General features: G+C 48.2%; 2 protein-coding genes across 3 annotated transcripts in view; both read right to left on the bottom strand.

The window, feature by feature from the left end:
• The window catches only part of BBS4 (Bardet-Biedl syndrome 4), a 43,562-nt gene extending 23,888 nt beyond the window's left edge, over positions 1 to 19,674 (bottom strand). Inside the window, exons 1-2 of one of the 2 annotated variants that reach the window (XM_061349944.1) lie at positions 19,547 to 19,674; positions 17,306 to 17,357 (exon numbers count right to left, since the gene is read on the bottom strand). In XM_061349944.1, the coding sequence (XP_061205928.1) occupies positions 17,306 to 17,357; positions 19,547 to 19,591 (97 nt within the window). In that variant the 5' untranslated portion in view covers positions 19,592 to 19,674. The remainder of the gene's footprint in view (positions 1 to 17,305; positions 17,358 to 19,546) is intronic. The other variant, XM_061349945.1, reaches the window with a different exon arrangement.
• Positions 19,675 to 21,218: 1,544 nt separating this feature from the next.
• ARIH1 (ariadne RBR E3 ubiquitin protein ligase 1) overlaps positions 21,219 to 27,959 on the bottom strand; it is a 60,597-nt gene continuing 53,856 nt past the window's right edge. The window contains exons 11-14 of the mRNA XM_061349943.1: positions 27,869 to 27,926; positions 26,354 to 26,614; positions 24,558 to 24,670; positions 21,219 to 22,012 (exon numbers count right to left, since the gene is read on the bottom strand). Of these exons, the coding sequence (XP_061205927.1) occupies positions 21,928 to 22,012; positions 24,558 to 24,670; positions 26,354 to 26,614; positions 27,869 to 27,926 (517 nt within the window). The 3' untranslated portion in view covers positions 21,219 to 21,927. The remainder of the gene's footprint in view (positions 22,013 to 24,557; positions 24,671 to 26,353; positions 26,615 to 27,868; positions 27,927 to 27,959) is intronic.

Genomic DNA, 27,959 nt, shown 5'->3' with positions numbered 1-27,959 from the left:
CCAGGGCACAGAGATCTGCAAGCACAACACCACTGCTTCAGCAACTGCAACTGCACTGGCTGGTGCAATCAATCACTTGACTTGAAGCCTGGACTGTGAATGTATAAACAGTGTCTGGGTTTAGTTTACTTCTCAAACTGATGCATTGCTCAAGACAGACATTAACTAAGGCCTCTTAGCACAAAACTACACCTCAAAAGACTTGAGGCACTGGCTCCTTCCAATCCAGTTACTGGAGCAAACAGCCCCAAGCACCAACTATATTTGAATCCAACACTAACACTGCTCCACTGCTCTGGGGGAATTGGTGCTTCCAAAAACACAGGCAGCAGGCTGGAGGAACAGACTCAGATTCACATTTAGGAACTAGGGCAGAAGAATCAGAGGGCTTTAAAATCGGTTTCTGGGAGTGAACAAGAAGGAAACGGGTGAAACACACAAAAGGAGATTTTGGGGTTTTTGGAGATGTTGCTGGTCTGAAGGTGTGAATAATTTAAAGAGGTCAAACTTAGTTCTTTGAAACTGTGAAGGGACTATGAAACATCACACGTCTGAGACACTCTGAAGCTCCTGGCAGAGAAACGTGTTTGATGCAGCAGAGACTGGCTGGTGCTCCAGCATTCCAATTCTCGGGAGCCAGCAGCAGTAATTATGGCACATCACGAATGGATGTTGCTTAGTGATATTCACGTTGGGTTTCAAAGTTGAACACACTGCTGTGCATTTCATTAAGGCTCGAAATGTATTGCCTGTTATTCCTCTCTACTGCGAGATGCAGGGAGCTGAGAGGTAACCATAGCAACTGGCCCAAAAGCTCTATGTTTGCAAGTCAATATTATGACAGAAGTGCAGTGGCAAAGCAAGGACCAGGCTGCCTTCTCCCAGCCCGTGGAGCACGGCACAGACCCACACCACTGAGAGACACAGGCTCAGCTTCCAGCACCCTGGAGCATGAGGTATGCCTTGGAGTGTTCCACAGGCTCGTCTGCCAGCTGGTGGCAAGGGTCATGATCACAGAATCATTCAGGTTCTAATCCTCTGGAGATCCTCTAGTGCAAACACCTGCCAAGGCAGGGCCACCCAGAGCAAGTTACAGCCCCAAGGAAGAAGAAACTCCGCAGCTGGAAGGAGTGAACCATGCTGGGAGATGTTCTTGGGGCAGAGGGCTCTTATCTTTTATAAGGAACACAGAGTTTAATCCAGGAGAACGGCACCTGCAGCGAGCAGCAAACACATCCCTCAGGCACACCAGGTGTTTCCCCACAATTCACACCAAGTCTGGTATCATAGAACCCCAGCCTGGTTTGGGTTGGAAGGGACCTTAAAGCTCACTCAGTTCCAAACCCTGCCACAGGCAGGGACCCCTTCCACTGGAGCAGCTTGCTCCAAGCCCCTGTGTCCAACCTGGCCTTGAGCACTGCCAGGGATGGGGCAGCCACAGCTTCTCTGGGCACCCTGTGCCAGCGCCTCAGCACCCTCACAGGGAAGAGCTTCTGCCTTACATCTAACCTGAACTTCCCCTGTTTCAGTTTGAGCCCATCACTCCCTGTCCTATTGCTCCAGTCCCTGATGCAGAGTCCCTCTCCAGCACCCCTGTATCCCCCTTCAGACACTGGAAGCTGCTATCACCGAGAGCACTTCAAAACAACCAGAGTTTCTTCAGCTGTTGAAGTTGGCAGAAACCTGTAAAACCATTTCTGGTTCTGGTGGGGTTTTTTCAGTAAATTCTGGAATACCCAGCCAGATTTACTCTAGAGCTGAGGTTTAAGTGTGCACACCAGCAATATAAAGGCAAATATCTTATAAAGAAGGAGCAAGTGCCCTCAAAAACACAGCCCAAACTAAAAAGTAACCCAAACAAGCTAAGCTTACACAGACACAGAGGTCAGGGATCCAACTGCTGCTCTGTGTGATGCCTGGATCTCTGTAAGTAAGGCATTTTAACATCTGTGTTCCCAGACCAGATTCATTGATTTCTGATGACTTAATGTTTCCCATTCATCCTTTTTATAATGAGACCATGAAGGGAAGAGTTAAGAGGTGCCTGAATAGCTACACATTGACTGAAATAACACCATGTCATGAACAGCCTGAGAGCTGCTCTGAAGCTGGTTGAGGGGTTACCTGATCCATCAGCAGATTTATAATGACTTCCTTGTGAAAGGATTACTAGAGGTGCAATGGTTGAGGTGGACAGAACTTCTCCATCTGAGAAGCACAGCACTTGGGGATGCCAGACGTGCAGGAAGCGGTTGGACATGTGTCCTCTTCCTGCCACTGTCCAACCCAAAACCCCAAACCAGGCACATGTCTGATACATCTGCACACTTCCTACCTCCTTTTCTAAGTAGGGATTTAAAAGCAGGCACTGCAAATTCTGTTTAACCACAAACATTTCAGTTCAAGTCAAAACTAAAGCATACTTCACCATTTTGTGCCGGATACAGCTTAAAATTACAAAATCCTTCATCGTTACATACAATGAAAACCACCATAAATAGGGATTAATCAGAAGACTCTCCAGAGATACCACAGCAGGTTTCCCACCATCTGTAGCGCACACCTTGCTGAGAGGTTAAAATGAAACAGCACCATTAAATGTCCAGAGGAGGCCATGGAGATGCTGCGAGGGCTGGAGCAGCTCTGCTCTGGAGCCAGGCTGAGAGAGCTGGGCTGGGGCAGCCTGGAGAAGAGAAGGCTCCTGAAGGGGAGACCTGAGAGCAGCTCCAGTGCCTAAAGGGGCTGCAGGAAACCTGGAGAGGGGCTTGGGACAAGGGCCTGAAGGGACAGGCCAAGGGGAATGGCTTGAACCTGCCCGAGGGGAGACTGAGCTGAGCTCTTAGGCAGAAGCTCTTCCCTGTGAGGGTGCTGAGGCGCTGGCACAGGGTGCCCAGAGAAGCTGTGGCTGCCCCATCCCTGGCAGTGCTCAAGGCCAGGTTGGACACAGGGGCTTGGAGCAAGCTGCTCCAGTGGAAGGGGTCCCTGCCTGTGGCAGTGGTTGGGACCGGGTGAGCTTTAAGGTCCCTTCCAACCCAAACCGCTCTGTGGTTCCACGAGACAGAAAAGCACGCGGGCTGGGGTGTGTTGCCAGATGAATAAATTATGTTAAAGCCTACACAAATGTTTTGGGCTAAGCTAAGGGGACAGCAGAGCAGCGAGCGGATGGAAGATCAGTTGTTGAATTCCTGGAGGAAAGAGCTTTTTCACACTTTGAAGACCAGAGGGACATCACACTCCACTCCCACGCTATGGAAACGCCTGCTGAGGATAGGGCTGGCAAGGAAGACATGCTGCACGCAGAGCGGGTGCTGAGCAGTGTGTCAAGCTGAAAGGAAAAGGGTAAACCTGACAGCAGCTGCCTTCTGGGGCCAGGGCTGCAAAAACCCAGCAGAGCCACCTAAAAGAGCTGGGCTGGAGAGAAAACAGAGATCAAAACACCACAGGACACAGGAGTGAACACGTCCACATCCACAGACATGAAACAGTTTTGCTTCCCCCAGCGACACACTAAGGGTAACTACGTGGAACTGGGAAACCACATGGAGCTTTTACACTCCTAGGACTCATTTGGAAATGGCAACAAACTCAATTGAGGGGACATTACTCTCCTTCTCTCTTTCCCTAAGACAAGCCAACTGCAAAAAGGCAGTTCCAATGCCACTCGGAAGAGATGACTGGATTAATTCACAGCTCTGGAAGGGAATCTCACATCTGAACACAAACACAAAGCTGTGTAGAAGAAGGTTGATGCGCTCCCCAAGTCTGTTCCAGACAGTGAATGTCAACAGTTTAGCCCCTCCTCTGAAGCAATCCAACAGCACCACCAAGAACCAAATCCGGTGTGGATCCCTCCCAGGACCAAAGAGAGAGAAGGCCACAGGAACTGGGAGAAAGGCAACAGATTTGACACAGGAACATGCCTGATGCTCTGTAGGAATCAAAGGGTTACTACCAGGCTCTATACAGACAGAAGCCATGGAAATTATTTATACGCCTCTCCAGAGCCACAAGCACCTTCATCTGCACTTGTTTGTCAAAACAGAGCAGGAGATACCTACCTCTGGTGCTTTTATCTCGCTTGGGGTTGCTCCCCAGCCTGCTGGTACACTGCAAAGGGTCACTGCATTCTTTGGAAGAAAATTAAAATGGAAATCCCCATCTCTGTGGGGCTCTAGCTCCACAGAAAGGGAATACAACATTCCGTGCCTTTCTGAGGACATGAATCAATCATCACTGGTCCTGATATTTTCATCATGTTTAATGATTACCCACAGAATACCCTAAAAAAAAAAAAAAAAATCCCACATGTAGCTGATGGCTTTAAGCTGAAAAGCTTAAATTAATGATTTTTAACCTGCCCGAGGGGAGACTGAGCTGAGCTCTTAGGCAGAAGCTCTTCCCTGTGAGGGTGCTGAGGCGCTGGCACAGGGTGCCCAGAGAAGCTGTGGCTGCCCCATCCCTGGCAGTGTTCAAGGCCAGGTTGGACACAGGGGCTTGGAGCAAGCTGCTCCAGTGGAAGGGGTCCCTGCCCATGGCAGGGGTTGGAGCTGGAGGAGCTTTAAGCTCCCTTGAACCCAAACAAGGCTGGGATTTTATGATGATGATGCGTCACTCAGCTCTTGCTGCATCAACCTGAACAGCAGTGTATGGGTGGATCTGGAGACCGGGGGCTGCTATGAGGGGCAGAAGAACAGAAAGCAGCATGGGCACTGCCTTCCCAAGTACAAGGATGATGGGGAACTCTGGAGGCTCCATATGGCATACAGTGGTTTGCAATCTTACATTCATTATACCAGAAGCACATACTGCTGCAATGGATCACTTCAAAGGTTCCTGCACAGGGAAAGGCTGATGAATTTGGCCTCACCAGGAGGAGCTGAGCACATGGATCAGGCTCCTCAGGCTGCCCACACTGCAAGTTGCCACCTTGCTCAACATACAGCTCTTCAGGAGTTTCCCATATGCAACTGCTGTGGATGAGATGAAGACATGCTTGTCGCCTTTCACAGAGCCTTGCAAACAACCCCAGCACCACAGGGATACAGGGACTACAGGTCAGGAAATAATAGTTTCTCCCATTCCAGCAGTGGGGCCATTATTTGCTGTAAATCAATCTGGTCAAGGGGCAGTGCAAGAAATGCAATTATCCCCCAACTGGTATCTACAGTGATGAGTTTATAACTTGCATAATTATCTTCCAGCCTCTCTTCCTGGGCTTACTGAAGTCTGCTCTCATTAAGCAACAGTGACAGGGAGCCAGGCACCAAGTACGTGATGAAATACCTCAGCCAAGAGACACACCAGTTCCTCTGAAGTGTGTTTTGATTGAATTCCAAAGGGAATCCATCTGATCCCCACTTTCTCGGTGGCCAGTGATTGATTGCACGACCCACTTCCCACAGGGTGATTTTTCTTTCTGACAACGCTCCTTTAAGGAAGCCACTGGAGCAGAAACCCGGCAGAATCCGAGTGAGATCATCAGGTTTGTCTCTGTGCTGCGCTATCATCACTCCTGGCTTTGTTCATCCCCTTAGAGATTTTTTCCAAGGACTGAAAAAATGATACAGAATCAGAGTTAGTTCCTTTTGTGCAAACCTCCATTGGAAATTGTTTTGTGCTTGCATCTTCAGGTTGGGTAATTATATCTTAGAGAGGAACTATCAAACTATGGGGTTTAGTTGTAATAAAAGGGGCCTGAAATCAATGTAAAGAGAGAGGAAGGAGTGGGGAGAAACCCCGAAAGGCTCCTATCAGATGGGAGAAATGGTTGCTAAAGCACCAGCCATCCTCCTACGGAAATCACAAGTGTAAGCAGGCCACTTGTGCTGTGGGCACAGCCAGAGGATGGTGGCTTTCACCAGAACTGCCCAACTGCAGCCATCAGGCAGCTTTCACCTTATTTCCTCCAGTGTGCAAACTGTGAGGGGCCAGGAGCAGCTAGGACCATTCCTATGGAAGGCACTGGTCAGTTATGGCTCTCTGTATGATCAGAGCCCAGCCTTTTTCCACCCCAGCTTATAGGAAAGAATCTGAGCCCCAGTCCACTCCCCATCCTCCAGCTTTGCAACCCAACTCAGCAAACTGAGTAAAATCAGCAACAAGAGCCTTGCAGGAGAAGCAGAGACACAAAAGACTTACGGTGACACAAAGAAGAACCTGTTGTCAGACCAAAATCCATAATAATCTAAACCATACATAATACAGAGCACATAGATCCACAGTCTGGATCCACTGGGATAGGCAACATGCACACGCGTAAGATTATCCAAAAGGTCTCATTTGGATCTTGACTCAACTGTCCCTTTCCAAATCCTAAGTAAAACTGTGTGGTGCAAACCAGCATTCAGGCACACAGGTATCTCATATCATCTGCAGTGACTCCAGCCTCTGTTGGAACATTCTGCTATTAAGAGAGCAGCACCAAAGCACAACGTGGTAAAGCACATCTTGCTTTGCAGAAACCAAAGCAGGAAGCTTTGCTGTGGTGAAGGGCATCATCTCCCATTGTGGGGCCAGGCTTACCCTAACATACAGAAGCAGGATTCACCTTTGATTAGAGATCAGTTGCCCATTTCCAAGTCATTCCATCACCACCTAGTAATGGCACAAAGGCAATTCCCTGACCACGGCAGGAGAGCAGCCAAATCTGAAGGCCAACACATCAAATTCCTTAAGGGGTCTTTCAAGGCCAGGTTGGACACAGGGGCTTGGAGCAAGCTGCTCTAGTGGAAGGGGTCCCTGCCTGTGGCAGGGGATGGGACTGGATGAGCTTTAAGCTCCCTTCCAACACAAACCAGTCTGGGATTCCATGACCAACTGCACCCAGCTCAGCCTCCGGAAGGCATTTGCTGCCATTATTGCCAGTGTTACAGTTATTCCCACTGGGAGAGCTTGGGGAAGATTTACCATGGGGCATAGCTTTGGCTGCAGTCTGAAATGAAGCTCGGTGCTCTCACAGCTGTGTTCAACAAGCACTGATAAAGAAGGAAATGCAGGATGAAACCAGCTGCACACGTCTCCTTTTGCCTTGAGCTTCCCAAGCTGCCAGTGCCAGGAATTATGCGATCGGCTGTGAAACCAGTGACACAGAGCTAATGAGTATCTGCTAAACAAAAATAACACTGAAATCATAAGGCTCAAACTCAAATAGCTACTAGAAAACAACGTGCCACTGCCAGGGAACTGTATTTTCCACAATAAGGGATGAATAATGGATAGGAAGCAGTATTAAGCTCAAATATCAAGGGGTTTAGATTTAAAAATAATGGCCTGCCTTTATACCACAGGAGCATCCTACATATTCCTACTTAGGCTGGTGCACAGACAAACTGAATGAGAAATCCTCTTCCTCACTCAGACATAGGCTTTCATTGAGATTCTAGCAATATCAATACATTCCATCTTGGGAAGGGAATTCGTGGAGGAATATTGGTCTCCTACACCCGGATCCATCCTTGGAGTTTGAAAATGGAGCCATAACGTATTCAAAACTCAACAATGATGAAAAATCACTCCAAACCCCTCTACCCAGAGGAGGTTTTATATGTTGTATTTCACCCATTGTGAGTACACGCATACATATGTGAGCATACAGGTGGCGTGTACACAAACACCTGTAAAATGGACAGAAACAGCAGAGAAAAGGAGAGCTCCTGCTGTAGCCATCCTCTCTGTTTATCCCCTTCCCTTGTTTTCCCTTTTGCAAACTGCTGCTGGCACACCTTTAAATCACACCTAAACCGTATGGCTGCTCATTATTCAAGGCAGTAGGGGTTAATAAAACTCATCAGACACAATTCCGGTGCTGGCGACAAAGTCATCATTCCTAGCGTGATCTGCCTGGGGTGGAAGAGCAGCTTCCCAATGCGCAGGGGCAGCGACGAGGAGGCTGGAAAACAGCAGGTTTCAAGAAAAAAAGCAGCATTTCTGACTCTACACCTCCCCCTGCAGGAAAATGAGCCAAAGCTAAAGGGAAGAGCTGGAATTCTGGCTGAAGACTGATTCATACACAAGGGAGAAGGAAAAAGGGGGATTCTGTGGTGGTAGTTTACTCTGTCTAAATCCTGAAGACTTGCTAGCTTCAGTGGGTTTTCTGACTTAAGGCGTTTCAAGTTGTGAGTTACTCCACACAGAAATGGTTTCACACACAAGACAAATTCCTACCATGGTTATTCAATGTAGATATCTTCTAGTGTGTGCTGCTCAAGTTTAACCTTAAGGGAAAGGGGGAAGATCTGTAAATACACACCTTTGACACCCTGGTCCTTCCAGTGCCACAGCATGGTTCCCAGTAGCAGAACCAGGCTGGCTACTGGGAAATCTCCATTAGGAGGACGAGGCTGGTGAGACACTGCTCCGCAATCCTTGCTCCGTTCAATGTATAATCACCACCACACAAAACAACTGAATCAAGCCTAACAGTGCTTGAAGGTTGGACTTGATGATCTTAAAAGTCTTTTCCAACCTGGCTGATTCTATGAATCTATGAAATTTAGTGGCAAATGAGAACTTTAACAAGGACTTCGAAGTATCATCATCTTTATTTGCTTCAGAAAAAGTCAAAACTGAAAGTGTTTCCTCTGCACGAGCTCATTCTGCCCATCAGCACTGACTGCTGAGCAGAGGCACACGCTCCAAACAGAAGGAAAACAAGGATCTGAAAGAGCCTTTGCTATTTTGGGGTTTAAACACCAGCTAATCTAGCAAAAAGCAGGCTGATTCACACAACAGTTCTCAAGTCCCTGAGGATGCAGACACTGTGCTTGGAGCTACTCAAGGAGCCAAGCCCTGGCACAGCATCCCAACTGTTATTTTCTTCATTGAAACCATTTTGTTTCCTGGTTGATGCCTCAAGCTCCTGTAGGCAAGGAGACTGAGAACGCCATCACAGCAGGCTCCTGAGAAACACGGCTTATCAGCAGCATAGGACATCTGAGGTATTAACTGCAGCCACACTTTCTGCCTTCAGAGATGCACCTATTGCAGCGTGGCCTTACCCCTGTCTGCAGCCCCTCCAGGGGAGTATCTGCTCTGTTGTGGGCTTCTCCATGGCCACAACCCTTCAGGATCATGAAGACAGAAAGGCCCAGAGAGCTGAATTTGTTCAGGCTGGAGAAGAGAAGGCTCAGGGGAGACCTTATCACCATATTCCAGTATTGAAAGGGTGGCTACAAAGAAGATGGAGATTCCCTTTTTACAAGGAGTCCCATGGAAAAGGTGATGGGCACAAGTTACTAGGTCATGCTTTGCCTAGAAAGGTTAGAACAGATGATCCTTGAGGTTCCTTCCAACCTGGGATTCCATGGTCCCTTCAGAGGTACACCCACTGCAGCACAGATATAACCACAGCCACAGACACTTCATGATGTACCTGCTCTGGTGTGGACTTACTCACAGCCACAGTCACTTTGGGTTGTCCTGCTCCTCATCCACAGGTCACTCATCCCTTCATCTCGAGCTCCCACTGCCTAGTACAGCAGCACAGACACGGCAGCGATGCCCCCATCACCTGCCACACCAGGCACCTAGAGCTTTCCAGTCAGATCTGTTGTAATCTCAAACCCTTCAAACCCCACGCTGGGTGCCAAAAAGGGCGGCTGTGGTTGAACCCCAGCCGGTAACTCAGCCCCACACAGCCGCTCGCTCGCTGCTCCCGTGGGCTGGGGGAGGGAATCAAGAGGACAAGTGAGAAACCTCGTGGGCTGTGCTAAAGACAGTTTAACAGGCAAAGCAAACACTGCACATACAAGCAAAGCAAAAAAAGGAAGTCATTCCCCCATTCCCACCACAGGCGTGTGCTCAGCCACCTCCAGGACAGCAGGGCTCCAGCACACGTCACTTGGGAAGGCAAACACCATCACTTCCAGCATCCGTTCCTCTTCTTCCCCCAGCTTTATACATTGAGCATGATGTCATAAGGTGTGGAATACCCCTTGTCCCACCTGTGTGCCCTCCTAAATCCTTGTGCCTCCTTGCTGGTGGGGTGGGATGAGGAGCAGAAAAGGTCTTCACTCTGGGAGCACTGCTCAGCAATAACTAAAAGCTCCCTGTGTTATCAACACTGATTCCACCACAAACCCACAATATCACCCCATTCCAGCTACTATGGAGAAAATTAACTGTATCCCAGCCAAACCCAGTCTGTCACTGTCTCCTCCCACAGCAAAGCAAGGACAGAAGATATTTCCCGTGCAAACAAAGCCACACTGGCTGCAGGCATTCCCAAAATAACCTGTGTAACCAGCTTCTCAGTAATTCCACTATCAGGAGCATAGCAGTTTGGGGATTTCCAGTCTAATCCTTCCTTTGGCTTATATTCTTTATGCTTAGTCTTTTTCTGTCTACAGCACGAGGTGTTTTCCACAGGAATTGAAGCTAAAATCACTATAAAGCATTTGTAAGAAAAAGCTTTCCTCTGAAAAAGCAAACTGAAACTGTAATGGGGGGGGCACAATGCAGCCCTGAATGTTCTCACTCAACAGGAAGCAACACCCAGAAGCTGTCCTCACTCCATCCCTCCACCAGCTTTGGCTGGAAAGACATGAGAGCTGGTATCTCCCAGGCAACACTCGCTCTGGCAGGCAGGGCAGGCAGCAGCCGTGCTCCAGCCATGGATGTGTTCATCTGCAGCTCTGCAGAAGCAAGACCTCAAGCACTGGGGAACCCAGGATGTCTTCTTCACAAGCAAGTGTTGTCTCTTAAGAGACCTTAAGGTACCATGGGCAGTTTGAGTACAACACAGAAGGTCCTTGCAGCAATCCTGCAGGATTTGATAGCTGAAGATAAACACCACAACTGGCTGTATGCTGAAGCCAGTCCCATCATTCCTGTTCAGTGGATGATGCTGGAGACCCAAGCTAAAGCCAGTGGGGAATTATGTCACTGAAGACTCAAAGGCTCCAACTCAAGTTGCACAGACAACATTAACTCTGACACCGAGCAAATGCATCTCCTTTGACTCACATGTCTGAAAATGAAGACATCCCAGCTACTTGCCTTAGGCTGTCTCTAAGGAGAGGAATATGTATGCTTGGGAGTGGATTCCTTGCATCCCACCATAGGTAGATAGGATAGAATGCAGAGGAATGGCATCAGTGGATTTTCCACCAACTACAGAGCACAGGTGATCTGCTGAGACTTGTTCTACCTCAGAGGTATCTCAGTTCAGGAAGATGGATCCCACCCTTCCTAAACCTGTCACTTACTATTTTTATACAACTATTTTTAAACCCACACTGGGAGATGCCATTTTACCTGTAAGCAGGATGCCAGCAGAAGCTGAATGCTTTAAAATACAACAGAAACTTGCCTTGACTTTCAAAGGAATTGCACAACCTGAATTTACCAATTCAAATGTGATGCTAAAGCAACATGTTGCAATAGGACAGTCAGACCCTCTAAAGCTGAGCTACTGCACTCCACTGTACTCCCCCTCAGCCTAATCCAGTGTGCTGTGATTCTTAATTACCAAAAGGCACTCAGGTTATACTCACTGTCTGCAAAAGGCACTTTGATGGCACTTGTCATTCAGTTTGCAACCGGCCTGAGAAGCAGATAGAGATTTTCCTCTTTACAGAGAGGAAATAAGTAGGTTGAGATCTGCCAAAAGACGTAATGCTGGAACTGGAGCTATAAATCTTCTGATTTAGAAACTAGCACTCAAATTTCAGTGCTACCAGCCTGTCCCTGCGAAGGTTTCCCTGTTCCTGTAGTCATGGATATTAATGTACACACACAAGAGGGCAGAGCTGTGCCAGCACATTCAAACTTCAGCGTGATCAGTTTGTGGTGCAGGGATTACTGGGCTGGTTTGGGGGGAAGAAGAGGATGAAGCAGAGTGAATTATACAAGTGAAATACCCAAGAATGATAATTCATTCTTTCAATGTCACTATTCAAAACTAACAGCTGTATCAGGTCCTGAACAAGATATACACAGCACTACTACCCACTTAGGGCAGAGAGAGGAAAGCATCAATGTCTCTTCTATAAAACAACATTGTAATTACCCACTAACCTATGTTATTTAGAAACCATTTTCTTCCCAGAAGGTTGTAGGTTCAAATGGGGTAAAAGACCTTGGCTTGCGGTACATACAGGGACAGGAACTGTATCTGCTCCCCTCCAACCACAACATTTCCACTAACAGCTTTTCCTTCTGACACACTTAGAAGTATTAATTCATTTAACTCAAGGGGGTTGCTTTTATCAGGATTTCTCAGGCAGCTTCACTCTTACAAGTTCAAAGGCAGCTTTGAAGCTGGCTCCAAGAATGGATTTCTATTGATTTCAGAAAATGTATCAGGAATTCAGAAATGATCAGCTCTGCAAGCACATGGAATCAGCTCCTCGGGGTAGGAACATCTCCTGCTCCTTGGAGTACTCGAGCCATTCAAATACTTACAGGACCCCTTAAAGTATCTGTGGCAGCAGGAGGCATCCCCACTGCTTCATCTGTGTGAGCAGGAGCTGCCCAGAGAGAGCAGCTGTCCATCTGCACAGGACTCACCATAAAAAGCCACTTCTCCTTCTGCATAACCTGAAAGTTAGATGTTACCTAACAGTGACATTTGGGATGGCTTAGCACTGTGAGCATCTCAGCAGCAGATAAAGCCTGCTTCGCTGCCCATCAAAGCAGTGTATGCAATTAGTTCCTATTACAACCCATGGATGACACCCTTGGCTTCAAGAACGAGCACCCACATGAACAGGATGGTATTTGAGCTTAATGCTGCTGTGGGATTTTGCTGGGCAAGAGTAACTCATACTGCTTGAGAATAAAATCTATTAAACAAAAGAAACTACCCTGGTAAGATACAAAACACCACGGTGTTGTACCCAAACCCCACGTTTCTGTGTGGTAGAAGCGTGGTAACTTTGAGCTTCAAAGAACACCCTCATTACCACTGAGCTCAAGCACAGGATACAACCACAGCTTCAAAACACACACACACACATCACACACTTCCCTATTTCTACTATTTATCTGCAACATCCAAACCTAATCAAACTTTGCTGTGACTTACAAAGGGACACTGAGCACTCACGTGTTTATCCCTGATAAACCTACCTCATCAGCTGTTGAAATCTCAAGTCAGTACCTTACTTTGCCTCTGAGAGAGTGTAATAAAAGCAGGGAGAAGTTCATTTCCTCCCTCTCAGTGACCCACGCGGGCCTGACAAGACATTTTTGCTAGTTTTGATCATAATTATATGAGACTGAAGTGGAATTCACCAAACCCAATATAAGACAAAGACTCACACCATCCTTGAAACATCCAGACACGAGGCTGACTTTGCTCCAAGGTGAAGCCAACAAAGTAAGTGCTTTGCCAAAGGTCACAGTTAATCCAAGGCAGAATTCCCTGCTTCAGACTCTAGAAAAACACATACCTAGAAACCATCCCTAAAATATCCCAATGCCCAGGACCGAGAAGAACACTTAATCCCTGCTGATGCTTTTCTACTTCACAAAGGGAAGGTTTTTGCTTTGACAGTTATCTACCTGACCCTTCCTTGGACAAACATAAAGGTGGCTGGTAACAACTCAGCCTTCTTCACAGTCTAATGGATTTCTAGCCCAAGTTCTCAGGTGAAAACTACTACTTTTGCTCTGGTTTATTTATTACAACACACACATCTTTAGGTTCCTACCCTGTTATTAAAAAGCCATCACTGTACCTCACAAAATCTGGTATTTGTGTGGAAATCCAAATGCATTTGAAAATGTTCCATTAACCTCTGAACTGTTCTGAGACTAAAAGGAGCCCAAAGCTTCCCTTCTGAATACGTTTTTCCACCGTAAAGGGAAATAAATTCAAGTTGTGTTCCATAAAAATCAACAAGTGGTAAAAGCACTTCTCCACTACCAGAAGATACTCCAAAATGGCTTGATTTGCCCACGTGGCCACAGGAAAGTGGGAAGATGGGAATCTTCAGCTTACTGCAATTCAAAACCAGTTTGGAAAACATCCAATTCATTTAGAATGCAGAAGGGAGATTAACCCCCCATCTCAGCAGGATGACAGTAACTCTACATGGCTTCAAGACACAGAGCTCCCTTCATTATACCATTAATTGCTTGGGGACAAAATATGAGCCTGGGCAGAGTTATGGATCTCAAGGTAGCAACAGAGGGAATTGATTTTGAGAGCAGCTCTCCCCACGGGGCGAAAGGACAAAATAATGAGTGGGTTTAGCTCCTAACGTGTCAACTGCTGAGTAATGACAGTCACCAAGTGCAGCCACAACATACTCTGAGGGGCTTACCTTCTACTGGTCCCCTTAGATTGCTAGATGTAGAGATTTCACATCCTATCACCATGTACAACACCTTTCCCCACCACCACCACCACAATCTGCTCCTGACCCTTGATATGCTTGTTGGACGCTCATCCTCTTCCCTGCAAGAGAGGCTCTCTGAAATCCCAACCCTTTGGGCCTTTGCAGCCTAAAAGCTGCACAACAGAGTGACCCCAGCAGCTACTTCAAGAGCAAATTCCACCTCTTAACTCCAAGTTATTGTTCAGGAGTTGTAAAATGAGGTTGAAAACACTGGTTCCAGGTTTCTGCTCTGCCTTCATTTACACACAGGATTGCAGGAGCATCCAGGAGAGTAAAGCAACACAACAGTGAAGGGAAGCCACTTGACAGATCTCCCAGTTCAACTTTATTCAACATATTATCATCTGCATCACAGGTCAGACTGAGAACACGTCCGCTGCCGTGCCTCCTGGTTAAGCACAGAACTCACAGCTGCCTTCCATCATTCACATGATTCCTTGCAAACTTGAGATCATGTCCATAGGAACATGTTTAATGCCTCTGCCCTACTCAGTACAAACACAGGCAAAGATGATATAATCTGAATCCAAGCACTGTGATGATTAAAGTTAGGACTTCAGCAGTGACAAGGTCAACTGTAAGGTCTTGCCCCTGGGTCGGGGCAATTCCCAGCACAAACACAGGCTGGGGAAGACTGGATGGAGTCCTGAGGAGAAGGACTTTGGGGTGTTGGTCAATGAGAAGCTCCCCATGACCCAGCCTCAGTGTGTGCCTGAGTTCAGAACCCCCCCACCATGTGCTGAGCTGCACCCCCAGAGCATGAGCAGCAGGTAAAGGTGAGGCTAGATGGAACTAGATGAGCTCTGAGGTCCCTTCCAACCCAAACCACGCTGTGATTCTCTGATTCTATGACGTGGTCATACTCTGCTACATTTCTGCACAACATTGTTTAGTTATTGCAATACATCCTCTATCTGGGCAAAATTTCATTCACACTAAACTTCATAGGAGACCATATTTTACCAGATAATCTCTGTAGTTCATAGATCTTAATGCTGGTTTCAGTCTGTCTCTGGCATACAGTGTAAACCTAAAAAGGCAAATTGCTGCACCAGAAAGCTACCAGGGTTCAAAAACGTCAGTTTAAAACAAGTTTATTCAAACAGAACTGATGTACATTTGCCTGGCTCCTTAAATTTCACCAGGATTCTCCTCAGGCAAACTAAAATAGGATAAGACACTTCATTAAGATATCCTATGAAAATCCTATTTAAAACAAAACAAAGCAAAAGCCTGTCATGGGAACAGGATGCTGTTCTTTGCTGCCAAACCCCACAGAAGCACATATAGCATCACTTTCAGTATCTCCCCTCCTCTCTTACATGACCCCAGCATCACACCCACACACAAAGGACACTGTTACATCACTCCCCATTACAAATCTTTCTGCTGCCCTCATTTCCTAGAGATTAACCATCAGGCAGCTCAAATCAGCTTCTGCCCACTAAGCTAAAGGCAACACAGTCAAGTATTAAACAGCAAAGCACAAAGGCTTCCAAGGCATTCTGTTTCAGAGGTATGACTGGGACTGGAGATGCCTCAGTTTACCTTAAGAGACAGAAAAGAGAACTACAGAAGTCACAGGCTGGATTACTTTTTGTCTTCACTGTAGTTAATTTGGAGTCAAGAGTCATATCAGTATAAAAGAGAGATCCAGAGCCACAAGTAACTGGATTTCATTCATTACTTTCTCCCCTCTGGTGTTTTCCCCAGATGGGTGAACACCAACAGAAGGAGGTGGAAGGTGGCTGGTGGTGGATGCCTCCTGAGCGTGTCTGGGAGGCCCATGGCACCATCTTTCTTTTTCAGCTACTCAGTTCATTCATGAATTATGCAGAGTTGGTTTATAACCCTCACCCCACCATGAAAGACTGCTGGAGTTGCCAAACAAACTCCTTTTGAATGCCAGTGTGATCACTGAGGCAGTTTCCACCACAAGGAATTTAGTAATATGGAAGATCTCCTCCCAAACCATGCTCCAGTGGGCACATCACACATTCAGGGTAGAAAATGGCCAAAGTACAGCGCTCCCCAGCTGAGTTTCCCTGCATTAAAAGGTGAGGGAAAAGAAACACTGTTTTGACTGGCACTGCATCAGGGTTCTAGCAACACTCTTAATTATAATCTGAATTGATGGGGTCCTCTGGATACTTGATAAAGGAAAAGCCACAGAAAAACACCCAAAGTTCATCTTAGGTAGGCACAAAAATCTCTGTAGTGGACGGATCTGTACAGGGATGTGTGCACAGCTCAGTACCACCAAGAAGTGTGCTCATCACATGCACTGGGATGAGTTACACCACAAGGGCGAGGGAAAAGGGGAAAGGAGGGGCTGCAACACCAAATTGTGCTGCAGGCTTTGTAAAGGGTCTGGGAAAACATCAAGCTTCAGCCTAACATTTTCAACCAGTAACTGAAATTGTTCCTGTTCCAGTTCATATTCAACCAGGATTTGAAAACAGTAACTGGGACCGAGTTAAACTGTTTTCACCACAGCCAATCAACCAATAATTAAACGCAGTTACAACCTGACTGGTCTCATCTCACCTGCACATTCCTTTTAAATCAAAGCTTAGAACATGCAACATGAAAAATCACCAAGATGCAGCATTAGTTTGCCAAGATCCTTTTTATAGCAAGAAGACCCTAAAATGAACAAAACCCTCTTATAGCTTAAGGAGCTAAATGTATATCCAAGTCATTAGCATATACACCATACAATATACAGTCTCTTAGATTACAAGCAAACATGATTCCGGCTGTAGGTACAATAAGTAAGGCAGCAACAACACTGAGCTGATTATACAGACCCTAGAAAGAACCACTCGTACTCAGCAGCTTACAGTCTAATAGTCCTGTCTGTTCCCAGTGGACATTTATTTCTTACTAGAGAGCTGCCCACACTATAAAAGGAATCTTAAAATCAACCTGCCCAAGAAACACAACTGTATCTTCAAACAAACCTTTCTTAGGATGGGGTTTCAGACGTTCTGTAGCCGCTGGCAATGAAGAAACCTGAAAAGACAGAAAAGAGGAGTATTAAATACACCAGGGGAGGTTTCTTGAAGATCTGTTCTAGAAAATAATCAGAAAGGACAACTGGCAAATCCCAAATAAGGATATAAATAGCATTGTTGCTGCGAGGCACAGCCTGCCCTGCCAAGCACTGCTCTTCCCCAGCCTAGCTAGGTCATTCCTTAAAAACCTCACTTGCTTTAGAATCACAGAATCATAGAATGGTTTGGGTTGGACAGGACCTTAAGATCATCCAGTTCCAACCCCCCTGCCATGGGCAGGGACACCTCGCTCTAAACCATATCACCCAAGGCCTCGTCCAACCTGGCCTTGAACACTGCCAGGGATGGAGCATTCACAACCTCCCTGGACAACCCATTCCAGTGCCTCACCACCCTCACAGGAAAGAATTTCCTCCTTATATCCAATCTAAACTTCCCCTGTTTAAGTTTGAACCCATTACCCCTTATCCTATCACTACAGTCCCTAATGAAGAGTCCATCCCCAGCACCCCTATAGGCCCCCTTCAGATACTGGAAGGCTGCTATGAGGTCTCCACGCAGCCTTCTCTTCTCCAGGCTGAACAGCCCCAACTTTCTCAGCCTGTCTTCATATGGGAGGTGCTCCAGTCCCCTGAGCACACTCCCGTTCCATAGGTTCACTGCTACTTGTTAGGATTCTAGAAAGCAATCCCTACCTCGCAAACACAGAACTCAAGCGGTTAAGATGCCAATTAGAGATCACAGAGGCAAACCTCAAACACAGTTGCTATAAAATGCATGGGGAGTTAATTAGAACAAAGCTGTTCCTGGGGAGCCAGCTGAGGCCGCAGGCAGGTAACGCAGCCACGTCCCATCACACAGCAGCCAACCTCAACCTGCAAACACTGCCCCGATGTCATGGACCAGCAGGGGCCCAGCCAGGGGAAAACAAATGCGTTTGATATGTTCTTCTGTCTTTGCATCCAAACTTGAGCCTTTGCAGAAGAGAAATGCGCAGGAAATTGGTGTTATTTCTCACTTCCAGGTTCCTGGGGACAAGACATTCCTCACTCCTCTTCTCCAAACACAACAGGACTGCGCAGGCCTGTGTCACCTTCCCTCTCCCTCATAAATACGCTTTTAAAGGGGAGATGCTTGGGAGATGCTTGCGATGCTTTGGGAACACTTTCTAGCTGACTGGAGATGGGGAGGATGGGAGATCCTGAGCGCAGTCTGAAACATGGAAAATAACCCAGATGGACACAGGCGAGGTTTTATATCTTCATAATTTCCAACATTTTGTTCATTTCTCTGATTCCTGGAGTACAAGGCTGAGTCGATGTCACAGAATGTGGCCTATCTGCTGTATGACAGAATCACCCCTCGCTCCTAAGCAGCAATAAGATGCACAAACCCCTGAGGTTTTAGATATTTACAATATCCCAGTTCCAAGTCCTGTCACTCAGCACTGCCAACACTTCCCTGCATTTCCCTCCTTCACCTCAACAGCTTTCCAGCCATTGCTTCCCCCGGGCCCTTTGGACACGCTTTCATCACCACAGACCTGGTACGGAGCTCTGCAGGGCTGCACGAACCACCACAAAACCAGAAGCGTTTATTCCTTCTCACCTTTCAAAGATACTTATCCACGAGAGGATTTTTGTCCCAATAATTCCAAGACCATTTATTTTCCTTAAGAGCTTTTGACAGTCATTTAGAATCATGGAATCCCAGCCTGGTCTGGGATGGAAGGGATCTTAGAGCTCCTCCGGTTCCAACCCCTGCCTTGGGATCAATGTGTTACAGCCTGGATGTCACACTGAGCTTCTCAGTGCACCTCTGGAAGATGAGGAAAAAACCACTTCCCCTTCCAAAAAGGGTACTTTGAGGTACCTTAACATCTCTTTAACAAGTACGGGTTCTCAGGTAGGATCTATTAGCATTATGTAAGTCAAAGTATTATTCTATGACTACCTATGTAACACCTGGTTAATTTAACTCCGCATGTGAAGCAAACACAGGCCGGTGACGGAGCCGCGAGAGGCTGAGCTCTCAGCAGCCACCCCGCTGAAAGCCGGACCAAGGCTGAGCTCCCGTTGCGTTTCCAGCACCAAGCGTGCGCAGGTTCAACCCCTCTCTCAGGAGTCCGCCCCTCCCGCCGCCGCAGCCTCCCCCCCGCCCGCAGCCCCGGGGCAGGACGCCCCTCACCGTGGCGGCCCTCACCGGTGCGGCCTGGGCCTGCGGCTCCGCCATGGCGCCGGCAGCGGGAACGAGCGCCCCGTTACCATGGTTACCAACACCCGCGGAAGCACTTCCGGGACAACCATAGAGGCGCCCGGCGCTAGGCCCGACGGGAAGGTGGCGGCGGGAGCATCCCCGTCTGTGTTCGCTGCGGGTCCGCCGTGAAGAGCGATCACGTCAGGAATGGAGCAGGACCATACACGTTTATTAGGAAGGGTTTGCTCGGCTCCCCCGCTGTGCCAGGGGGAACGGGGCCGCCGGTGAGGCGGGACGCGCCGGCCGGGGGTGCCTGAGGGAGCGGTGATGGGCGGGCGGCAGCGCGGAGGTGCGGGGAGGGCTCATCCCTTGGCGCTGTCCAGGGATGAGGGGCCGGGCAGCGCTCCCACAGCATCAGCTGGTGAACCGCCATTATCTGCTTAATTATCATTATCTCAAGGTCTGCCATCAGACCAGGGAGCCTTTGTGGACCCACCGCCAGGTCACCCCCGCGCTCCGGGGGGCACAGAGCTTTCCAGAACGTGTTCATGCGCTGACAGGGAGCTGCGAGCCAAGGGAAGCCCAAGGAGCCAGTGCCTGCAGGTAGAGAGCAGCAGGCCCCAAGCAGGCTCTGAAGCAGCTGTGGTCTCCCACAGGAATCCCATAGGAAAACAGGCCAGTGTTGGGAGGGCTGAAGGGGAAAACAGGTGCAGAGGGATCGAACTACATCACTGGAAGTGATGGGAGCCATCGGTGAGGCAGATGAAGCAACATTTGGTGTTTAAGCCCTGCCTTCATTCACCTCTTTGCAGGCGATTCCCCCTCGCAGCTGGCAGAAAGCCTTCGAGGCCGCTAACCTGGCGAAAAATACCACAAAAGGAAGTCCTATACAGGAGTAAATTTAATAAAACCACCACCACTTGTTTACTTTAACATAGCTCTGGTTACAGAAATCATAGAAATGGACTCAGCAGCTAACTCATGAGTTCTGTCCCCTGATCATTGAAAAATAGCCCGCTGATTTCAACACCTGCTGCACTAGATGGAGTGGTAAATACCTGCCGGGACAGGATTGAGCCCAAAACAAACACAAAGACAATTCAACCATCTTTCCTTTTCAACGTTACGACTCGTTATAATGTAAGCGAAACTCAAACAGGAAGGAAGGGTCCTTTTGACAGATGAGAGGGGGAGAGAGAGGAGATCCACAGTCTTGTGAGAAGCGGTGCAGAAACACCCCTTCCTTTTCCTGCCTTGGAATTAGAACTCTAAATCCACACACACCCCTCCTCTGGGGTCAGAGCACGTGTCTGGCGTGCACGGGTGGGAACAGCGGAGCTGCACTGGGGCAGGTATTGATCCAGGGCCAAAACGAGGAAAGAAAATAGATGAAAAGGCAAAACGCACCCTGAACCACAGCGCTCCTGCATTGCACAGGGGTCACTGAGAGCCAGGAGCTGCGCAGGGGGACAGGGCTGGTGCCAGCAGCGGATGGAAACACACACAGAAGGAAGAGGAGAATCTACTGCTCTGGGAAAAGCCTTCCGGTAAGAAACGGACTAAAGTGGATATTCACTGCAGCAGCACACGCTTCCCCCCCCCAGCCCAGGGCAAACCAAACGAAACCAAACCAAACTGAAAGAAAGTGCACAGCAAATAGACATAATCTTGAAGATTTTTAAAGAATAAATATTTTTTTGTAATTAAACATTATGCAAACACGTGCCACGCTTGCTCTTTGTCCATGCATATGCGCTATATACAACTTTGAAAAATACTGTGTTGTCCTCTTTTTTGTTTTAAAAGTCATATACAAAGGTTTTTTTGTTGTGGTTTTTTTTTTCTTCCTTGCTGTGTACCCCTCCCTCCTCCCCTCCCCAAAATCACCTTTACAACGAGCCAAATCCACATTCATCCATGTACGTGGGTGGCAGAGAGGAGGAGGAGGGGGGCAGGAGAGCCTTCCCCCCCTTACCAAAGTACATCAAAATGGCTGGTTTGGACATGAAAAGCAGTGTCAAGAAACTGGTTTAAATTTCATCTGTACTACACACAGGAAAAGAAAGATAGAAAAGAAAAAAGGAGTCGGCTTGGAGAATGAAGCTACGTTACAAGTTAAAGTCGGAGGGTTTTTCGTTTTAGTGCGTCTGTCACACGCGTGTTGGCCGCCTAGAATACTGTTGTACAATGGGTTATCTACCTTTGTTTTTTATTACAATATAATTTACTTAAATGTTCTGTTAACAAAACAGAATCCCAGTACTACAGACCAGCGGTGTAACAGGCGGAGCGCCTTGTGTGTGTTTATTGGAATCGCATGAGCACTCTAGAGATGGGAAAGGTTTCAGAGTTCGTTTTATGCGGGGCCGGGCTCAGTCCTCGATGTATTCCCACAGGTCCTTCTCGTAGCCTTCATGCACGTGCTGCAACAAAACCCTTCGTCGGCTCTCGCAGTATCTGGGACAAAGAGGAAGAGCACAGAGGGAGCACGTCAGGAACCACGGCTCAGCCCTGGCAGCCAGCAGTGCAAGTCTACATTAAGCCTCACTTCCGAAAGAGGAGATCCCCCTGAGAAGGGCCTTCGTAGCCCGTTAACGGCACTAATTAAGACTTGAGTTACTCCACTCACTCAGCTCCAGGTCCTTGGCTGCAAAAACAGCATGCAAATTTAGAGCTTCCCATGCAAAAGCATCCCTACAGCTGAGAAACCGCCACTAACAACTGGAAAAGGAAGAAGCCACGGCTGCTAAGTGCTAAAGCTGGAGCACGGGGCAGCAGTGACACCCGAAACAGGCTTAAGCTCCCTCAGAGATGGGCTGGTGCCTACTCTGGGCTGTAGCAGGATGACAAAAACCATGAGGCCGGCTGGGCAAAGCTCAGTTTCATTCCCCCTCCAGAATCCCAGTGGCGATGGAAGCAGTCCTGCTGGCTACAAAAAGGGTTGCTGGACTGGATGGAGTGCAAGTGTTACCTCACATTGCAACTCCTGGCTCTCAGAGGGTTACTACACCCTTGCAGGGTCTTCCCACCTACACTCATTTCAACAAAGCTGCAGATAAACCTGATCCCAGAGTTAGGTACAGTCCTACCAGGATCAATGATACTGAGGAAAAGTGATATCATAGGAACATATCAAAAGATGCCATGTTCATTTCGGGTGCGTTAGCCAACTAAAAAGATAAAAAGCAGAGAAACATTTAAAGTATTCAGGTTCCAAAGAGCAAATGATAAATAAGCAGCAGCATTTCCGAATCAAACCCCTTCCAGTGGTGGTATCCAAGCCTCCAGCATCTTTAGGCATGCAGGGGACAAGACAAGTCTCAGTTACAGCTCCCACGGCCCAGCTGTGGAGCCAGTTCATGGATCAGCAGCACACAACACACCACTCTGGGCTGGAACGGGAGAAACTGGAAACCAGGAGCCAACCGCCAAGTTACTGGTTCCTGCTGGGAATTGTGCATTTTCCTGCAGGTTTATGTGGGTGAAACTGCTCTGCCTCTTCTCACCGCTATCAGCTCTTATAACAGAAGTCATCACACACGAAGTCCCACTGACCTTCTGAAGCATGTGACAGCACACATGCACTGTTGCTGCTCTCCCAACTTCAGACACTGCTGGGGGGGTTTAATCCCACTTTCTGGAAGTGTCTTTGCAAGCTAAGGGATTGAAACAGCTCAAACCAAACCAGCTACGGGGTCAGGTCCTGCACCTTCCCAGAGCTCTGTAAACCCACGTCAACAATGTCCTCAGTCCCAGTCTTACGCCATAACTGGCACACAAAGAGCACTGTGCAGGACACGACTGAGACATGACTGAACTAGTTAACACAGGACCTGCACAGGCTTGACAGCTGCATACTTTCATGCCAGAAACATGAAAGCAGTTTTGGGATACTGTGTTTTCAGGCAATTCAGGCTCTATTAGGTTTTAATTTCTTCTGGATAGTTGTTGCTATGCCTAGAAGTGCATCCAGTTTCAGAGGACTTAACTGAACATGCAGCTTGATCTGAGATACCAACTTAATGGCTGTCTTAAGAGGGTTAATCACAAAATACCTCAAAGGAGAAGGTCTGGTAAGGCTTTTCCAGCCCCAGCTGTGCTACGCAGGACAAGCCACAGGCCCACCACACCTTAATGGCTACTGCCACTCCCCAGAGTCCCTTAGTCACTAGGGCTCACCCTATTTTGGCTTTATTTCCCCCTTAAGCAAGGCATAACAAATTCAGTGACTTTGGCAAAACGCCTCAAAAGCACAAGCCCTAATCCTGTGACTCATCTGCATTCCCAGCTTTGTATTTTTCCACTGTGGAGAAGTGATTCCCCTGGGAATGTGAAAACCCTTGGCACTTGTGCCACCTGGATCCTGCTCTGCTCCCTCTCTCTTCCTTAAGGACAGCCTTTCTACACCCACTTTTTGCAGAAATGAACCAAAACCAGATACATAAGAGAGCTGATTGCTCTCTCATGGCAACTCATCCTAAGCCAAAGCTGTCAGCCTGGAATAATAAAGTCACTCCTTGTTCTTCAGCCCTCACTGTGCAGGTCCCATCTTGGTCCTGGCCATTCCCACGCACTCCTGTGCAAGGAAAGCACTGTATGTAAAGCTGCAGCTTCTGGTCACAAGATTTGTCCATTATGGGATTAAATCTTCCCGCTACTGCTCAGCAGAGTGGCTACAAGGCAGTGCTGGAGCCTCTCCCTGGAGGCTGCCATCTGCCCAAGGGCTGGTCCCAGCCAGGGCACACAGAATCCTGCTGCCAGCATCTGCGTGAGGGCTTCACCACTGAGGATGAGGGCCTGGTGCGGGACAGCACCACTGCTGTTCTCTGGTGCCCAGGGGCTGACTGATGATCACAAGGTATGGCAGAAGGCCAACAGCAAACAGCTTCCCAGGGATGGGACTCTGCAGAAACCATAGCTTGGCAAGTACACGTGCCACTACCTGTCACACGGGATGGGAATACAGGCAGCTCTGAGGTAAAGGATTATTCAGACAACAAACCTGTACTTATCCTGCACTTTCTGCTTTATGTCTTGCAGCGAATCTTGGGATATATCTCGCTCAAGGTACCCAGAAAGCACTTCTGTAGCATTCTCTAAGTCTGCTTGGTTATTCTGCAAAGACAGGGGTAAAAGAACAAACAAAAAGAGCATGGAGGTTAAGGAAAGCAAGACTCCTTTTTCCTCAATGCATCTGAAATCAGTATTGAAAGAAAACAAGGATAACATAATGTACAGAGTAATGCTCAAGTAACCTGCTCTGAGCATCAAGACTAAAAAGCTGAGATTTCTTCATTTATTAGAAGAGAACCTGCATATCTACCATTAAGGCTTATGTATTCCTAGATCTGCAATATCCCAGACTGGTTTGGGTTGGAAGGGACCTCAGAGCTCCTCCAGCTCCAACCCCTGCCACAGGCAGGGACCCCTTCCACTGGAGCAGCTTGCTCCAAGCCCCTGTGTCCAACCTGGCCTTGAACACTGCCAGGGATGGGGCAGCCACAGCTTCTCTGGGCACCCTGTGCCAGCGCCTCAGCACCCTCACAGGGAAGAGCTTCTGCCTAAGAGCTCAGCTCAGTCTCCCCTCGGGCAGGTTCAAGCCATTCCCCTTGGCCTGTCCCTACAGGCCCTTGTCCCAAGCCCCTCTCCAGGTTTCCTGCAGCCCCTTTAGGCACTGGAGCTGCTCTAAGGTCTCCCCTTCAGGAGCCTTCTCTTCTCCAGGCTCCCCAGCCCCGCTGTCTCAGCCTCTTTCATGTCTCATTCTGTCCCTTTTGCCAGCAAAGCCTCTCCTAACTCCTGGTACCTGCCCAGCAGCACTGACACACAGCCTGCACTCCTGCTCAGCAGCTGTGTGTGCCCTTTGCCGAGCAAACGGCACAGAAGCATCCTGCTGGGCTTCTGCACAGAGACCAGCAAAGGACTGCTCTAAATCATAAACAGTCAGCACAGTTTCACCTGCAATCAGATTTGGCCTCCATATTTAGACCTTCCCGTGCAATTGTAATGGCAGGGCTCTTGGAAAAAAGCCAACACCAGGTAAAGTCAAAATGCCAGACTGAAGCTTTAACACTTTTTTTGCCAGTTCAGAACCTCATTCCCTTTCCTGTTTCAGGGGACAGCATCTTGTAACTCTGCTTCCTCTTCCAGCAGATAATGCTACACAGAATCACAGAATCAACCAGGTTGGAAAAGCCCTTTAAGCTCACCCAGTCCAACCATTCCCCATCACTGCCAAGGCCACCACTAACCCATGGCACTGAGGCCTCATCTCCACGCTGTGTGAACACTCGCAGGGACGGTGCCTGCAGCCCTGCCCTGGGCAGCCTGTTCCAATGCCTGAGCACCTCTGGGTTCCTCAGCTCCATCTAAACCTGCCCTGGTGCAGCTTGAGGCCGGTTCCTCTTGTCCCATCCCTTGTTCCTTGGGAACAGAGCCCAGCCCCTCCTGGCTCCATCCTCCTGTCAGGCAGTTGGAGGCAGTGATCAGGTCCCCCCTGAGCCTTCTCTTCTCCAGACTGAACCCCCCAGGTCCCTCAGTTGTTCCCCATCACCCTTGTGCTCCAGGCCCTGCACCAGCTCCGCTGCCCTGCTCTGGCCCCACTCCAGCCCCTCAATGTCTCTTCTGTAGTGAGGGGCCCAGAGCTGAGCACAGGATTCGAGAACTTCTAACTTTTGCTCCACAGAATATTAAGACAAGACTCACTTGGGCAAAACCAGGGACCACAGCTTCCCCCAGCATGAGAACTGTACCTTCCTTAGCTTTGTAATCTGAGCTTCTGACAACTGTGTTTTCTCCTACCTCAAAGATAATGGACTGATTATTCTTTTTGAGGTAGAAGGCAAAGACGTAAGTGTACATGAGTGTGGCACGACACTGGCAGAGGACGTCGACTGCTTTCTTCAGGAACTGCACCTCAATCCACGACATGTTGTGCTGCTGCATCTCCTCCATCTTCTGCTTCACCTGAGCATAGAGCTTGTGCTCAAAGCGCAGGCTCTGCATGTGGTTCATGTAGCGGTTGCAGTAGAACAGGTACCTCTGCAGGGCTGCTCTGGATCGCTGTGTTAATTCCCATTAGGGAAAAAGAAAGTGAAGAGTTAAAACAAAGTACTGGCTGCAAGAGAAGTAAACCCTTCCTTCACAGGGCTCTTCCTGACCCCAAGAACCAGCTTCCTTTCCAAAGGTGTTTCCTCTCCTCTGAGGCTGGCCAGGCTGTTAACCCTGGCACTGCTGACACGCAGAGATGAGAGGCCAGGCCTGCTGCAGCTCCCTGTTCTGTGGCCGCTTTCCTAGAGGGGCTGCGACATCCTCACTCCCAACCTTGAAGGTAACTGGAATCACACAGCCTGAGCCCCACCAGTTCTGAATTTCAGCCTTCCAGGACTTAAATGCTCCAGTGTCATAAGAAGCAGTGGGAAACACATTTCCTGTTTCTTGAAGGGTGGGGGCTTGGCTAATAAGGAACTCCAATTAAACAACTACAGTGCTTGTGTTCAGAGGACAACCTTAGGTTGCTTAGACCACACTGATTACAAGCAGGGGAAAGAGACCATGTGCTAAATAGTACAAGAGAACCAAGATGACTCAGTCCACAGCTATTAATCTTACTTCTTCCTCACTGACAGACGAGCTGTAAAGAAAGGACAACAGGGGCAGAGTTAAACCTGTATGTTGTGGCTGTGCAGAGGCAGCACGGATCAGCCAAAGACATCTCTAACTGCAGGAGGAAGGGCTGCAGGAAATCCTTTGGTTCTTGGCTATAACAGAGATGCAGGAAAGGGATTTCTGCAAGCTGCAGCACACAATGCAATCCCTGCCCATTTAAAAGATGGGTGGCTCTATCCTTATTCACCAAACAGCTTAACGCAGCTGCAACTTCACCCACAATTTCTTCAACGTCAAGCCTCCAAATATAGTTATTGGCACAACAGAAGCCTTCTTTTATTGATATTCAAAAGCTCTGCTGCATTTAAACACCTCAGGTTTCACATTAAGAACGTCACAGAAAAGAGCATTTCGTGCAGGATGTGAGGATCGTTGTCTCAGACCCACGGCATTATGATGACTTCATGTGAAGAGCTGCTATAAAACAGGCAAGGCAGCACGACAGATAACAACTGAGCTAACATGCTCTTTAAATTGGGTTAAAATGGCTTTGAACAGTTTCTTTCTGGCAGGAAGCAAGAGTGGAAAGCTGCGGGGGAGTGTAACTGTCGACTGGATTCGTGCCCAAATCCAGGGATTTTTATAGGTTTAGAGAAAGCACACCACAGGGCTGGTGACCCCCCTCAACACTACAGGTTACGGACTCACCTCCTGTGCATCCCTTGCTGCCTTTGCATCATCCTCATTGTAGCGATTACAGTTGTACCTGCAGCAGGGGACAGAGATGCCACAGATGTCA

Source organism: Neopsephotus bourkii, unplaced genomic scaffold (genome assembly GCF_033783945.1).
Source record: "Neopsephotus bourkii isolate Nb327-2 ecotype Australia unplaced genomic scaffold, CSIRO-AGI_Nbou_v1 NB_463, whole genome shotgun sequence".
Taxonomy (NCBI): domain Eukaryota; kingdom Metazoa; phylum Chordata; class Aves; order Psittaciformes; family Psittacidae; genus Neopsephotus; species Neopsephotus bourkii.
This window is presented reverse-complemented; position numbering and strand designations above follow the sequence as displayed.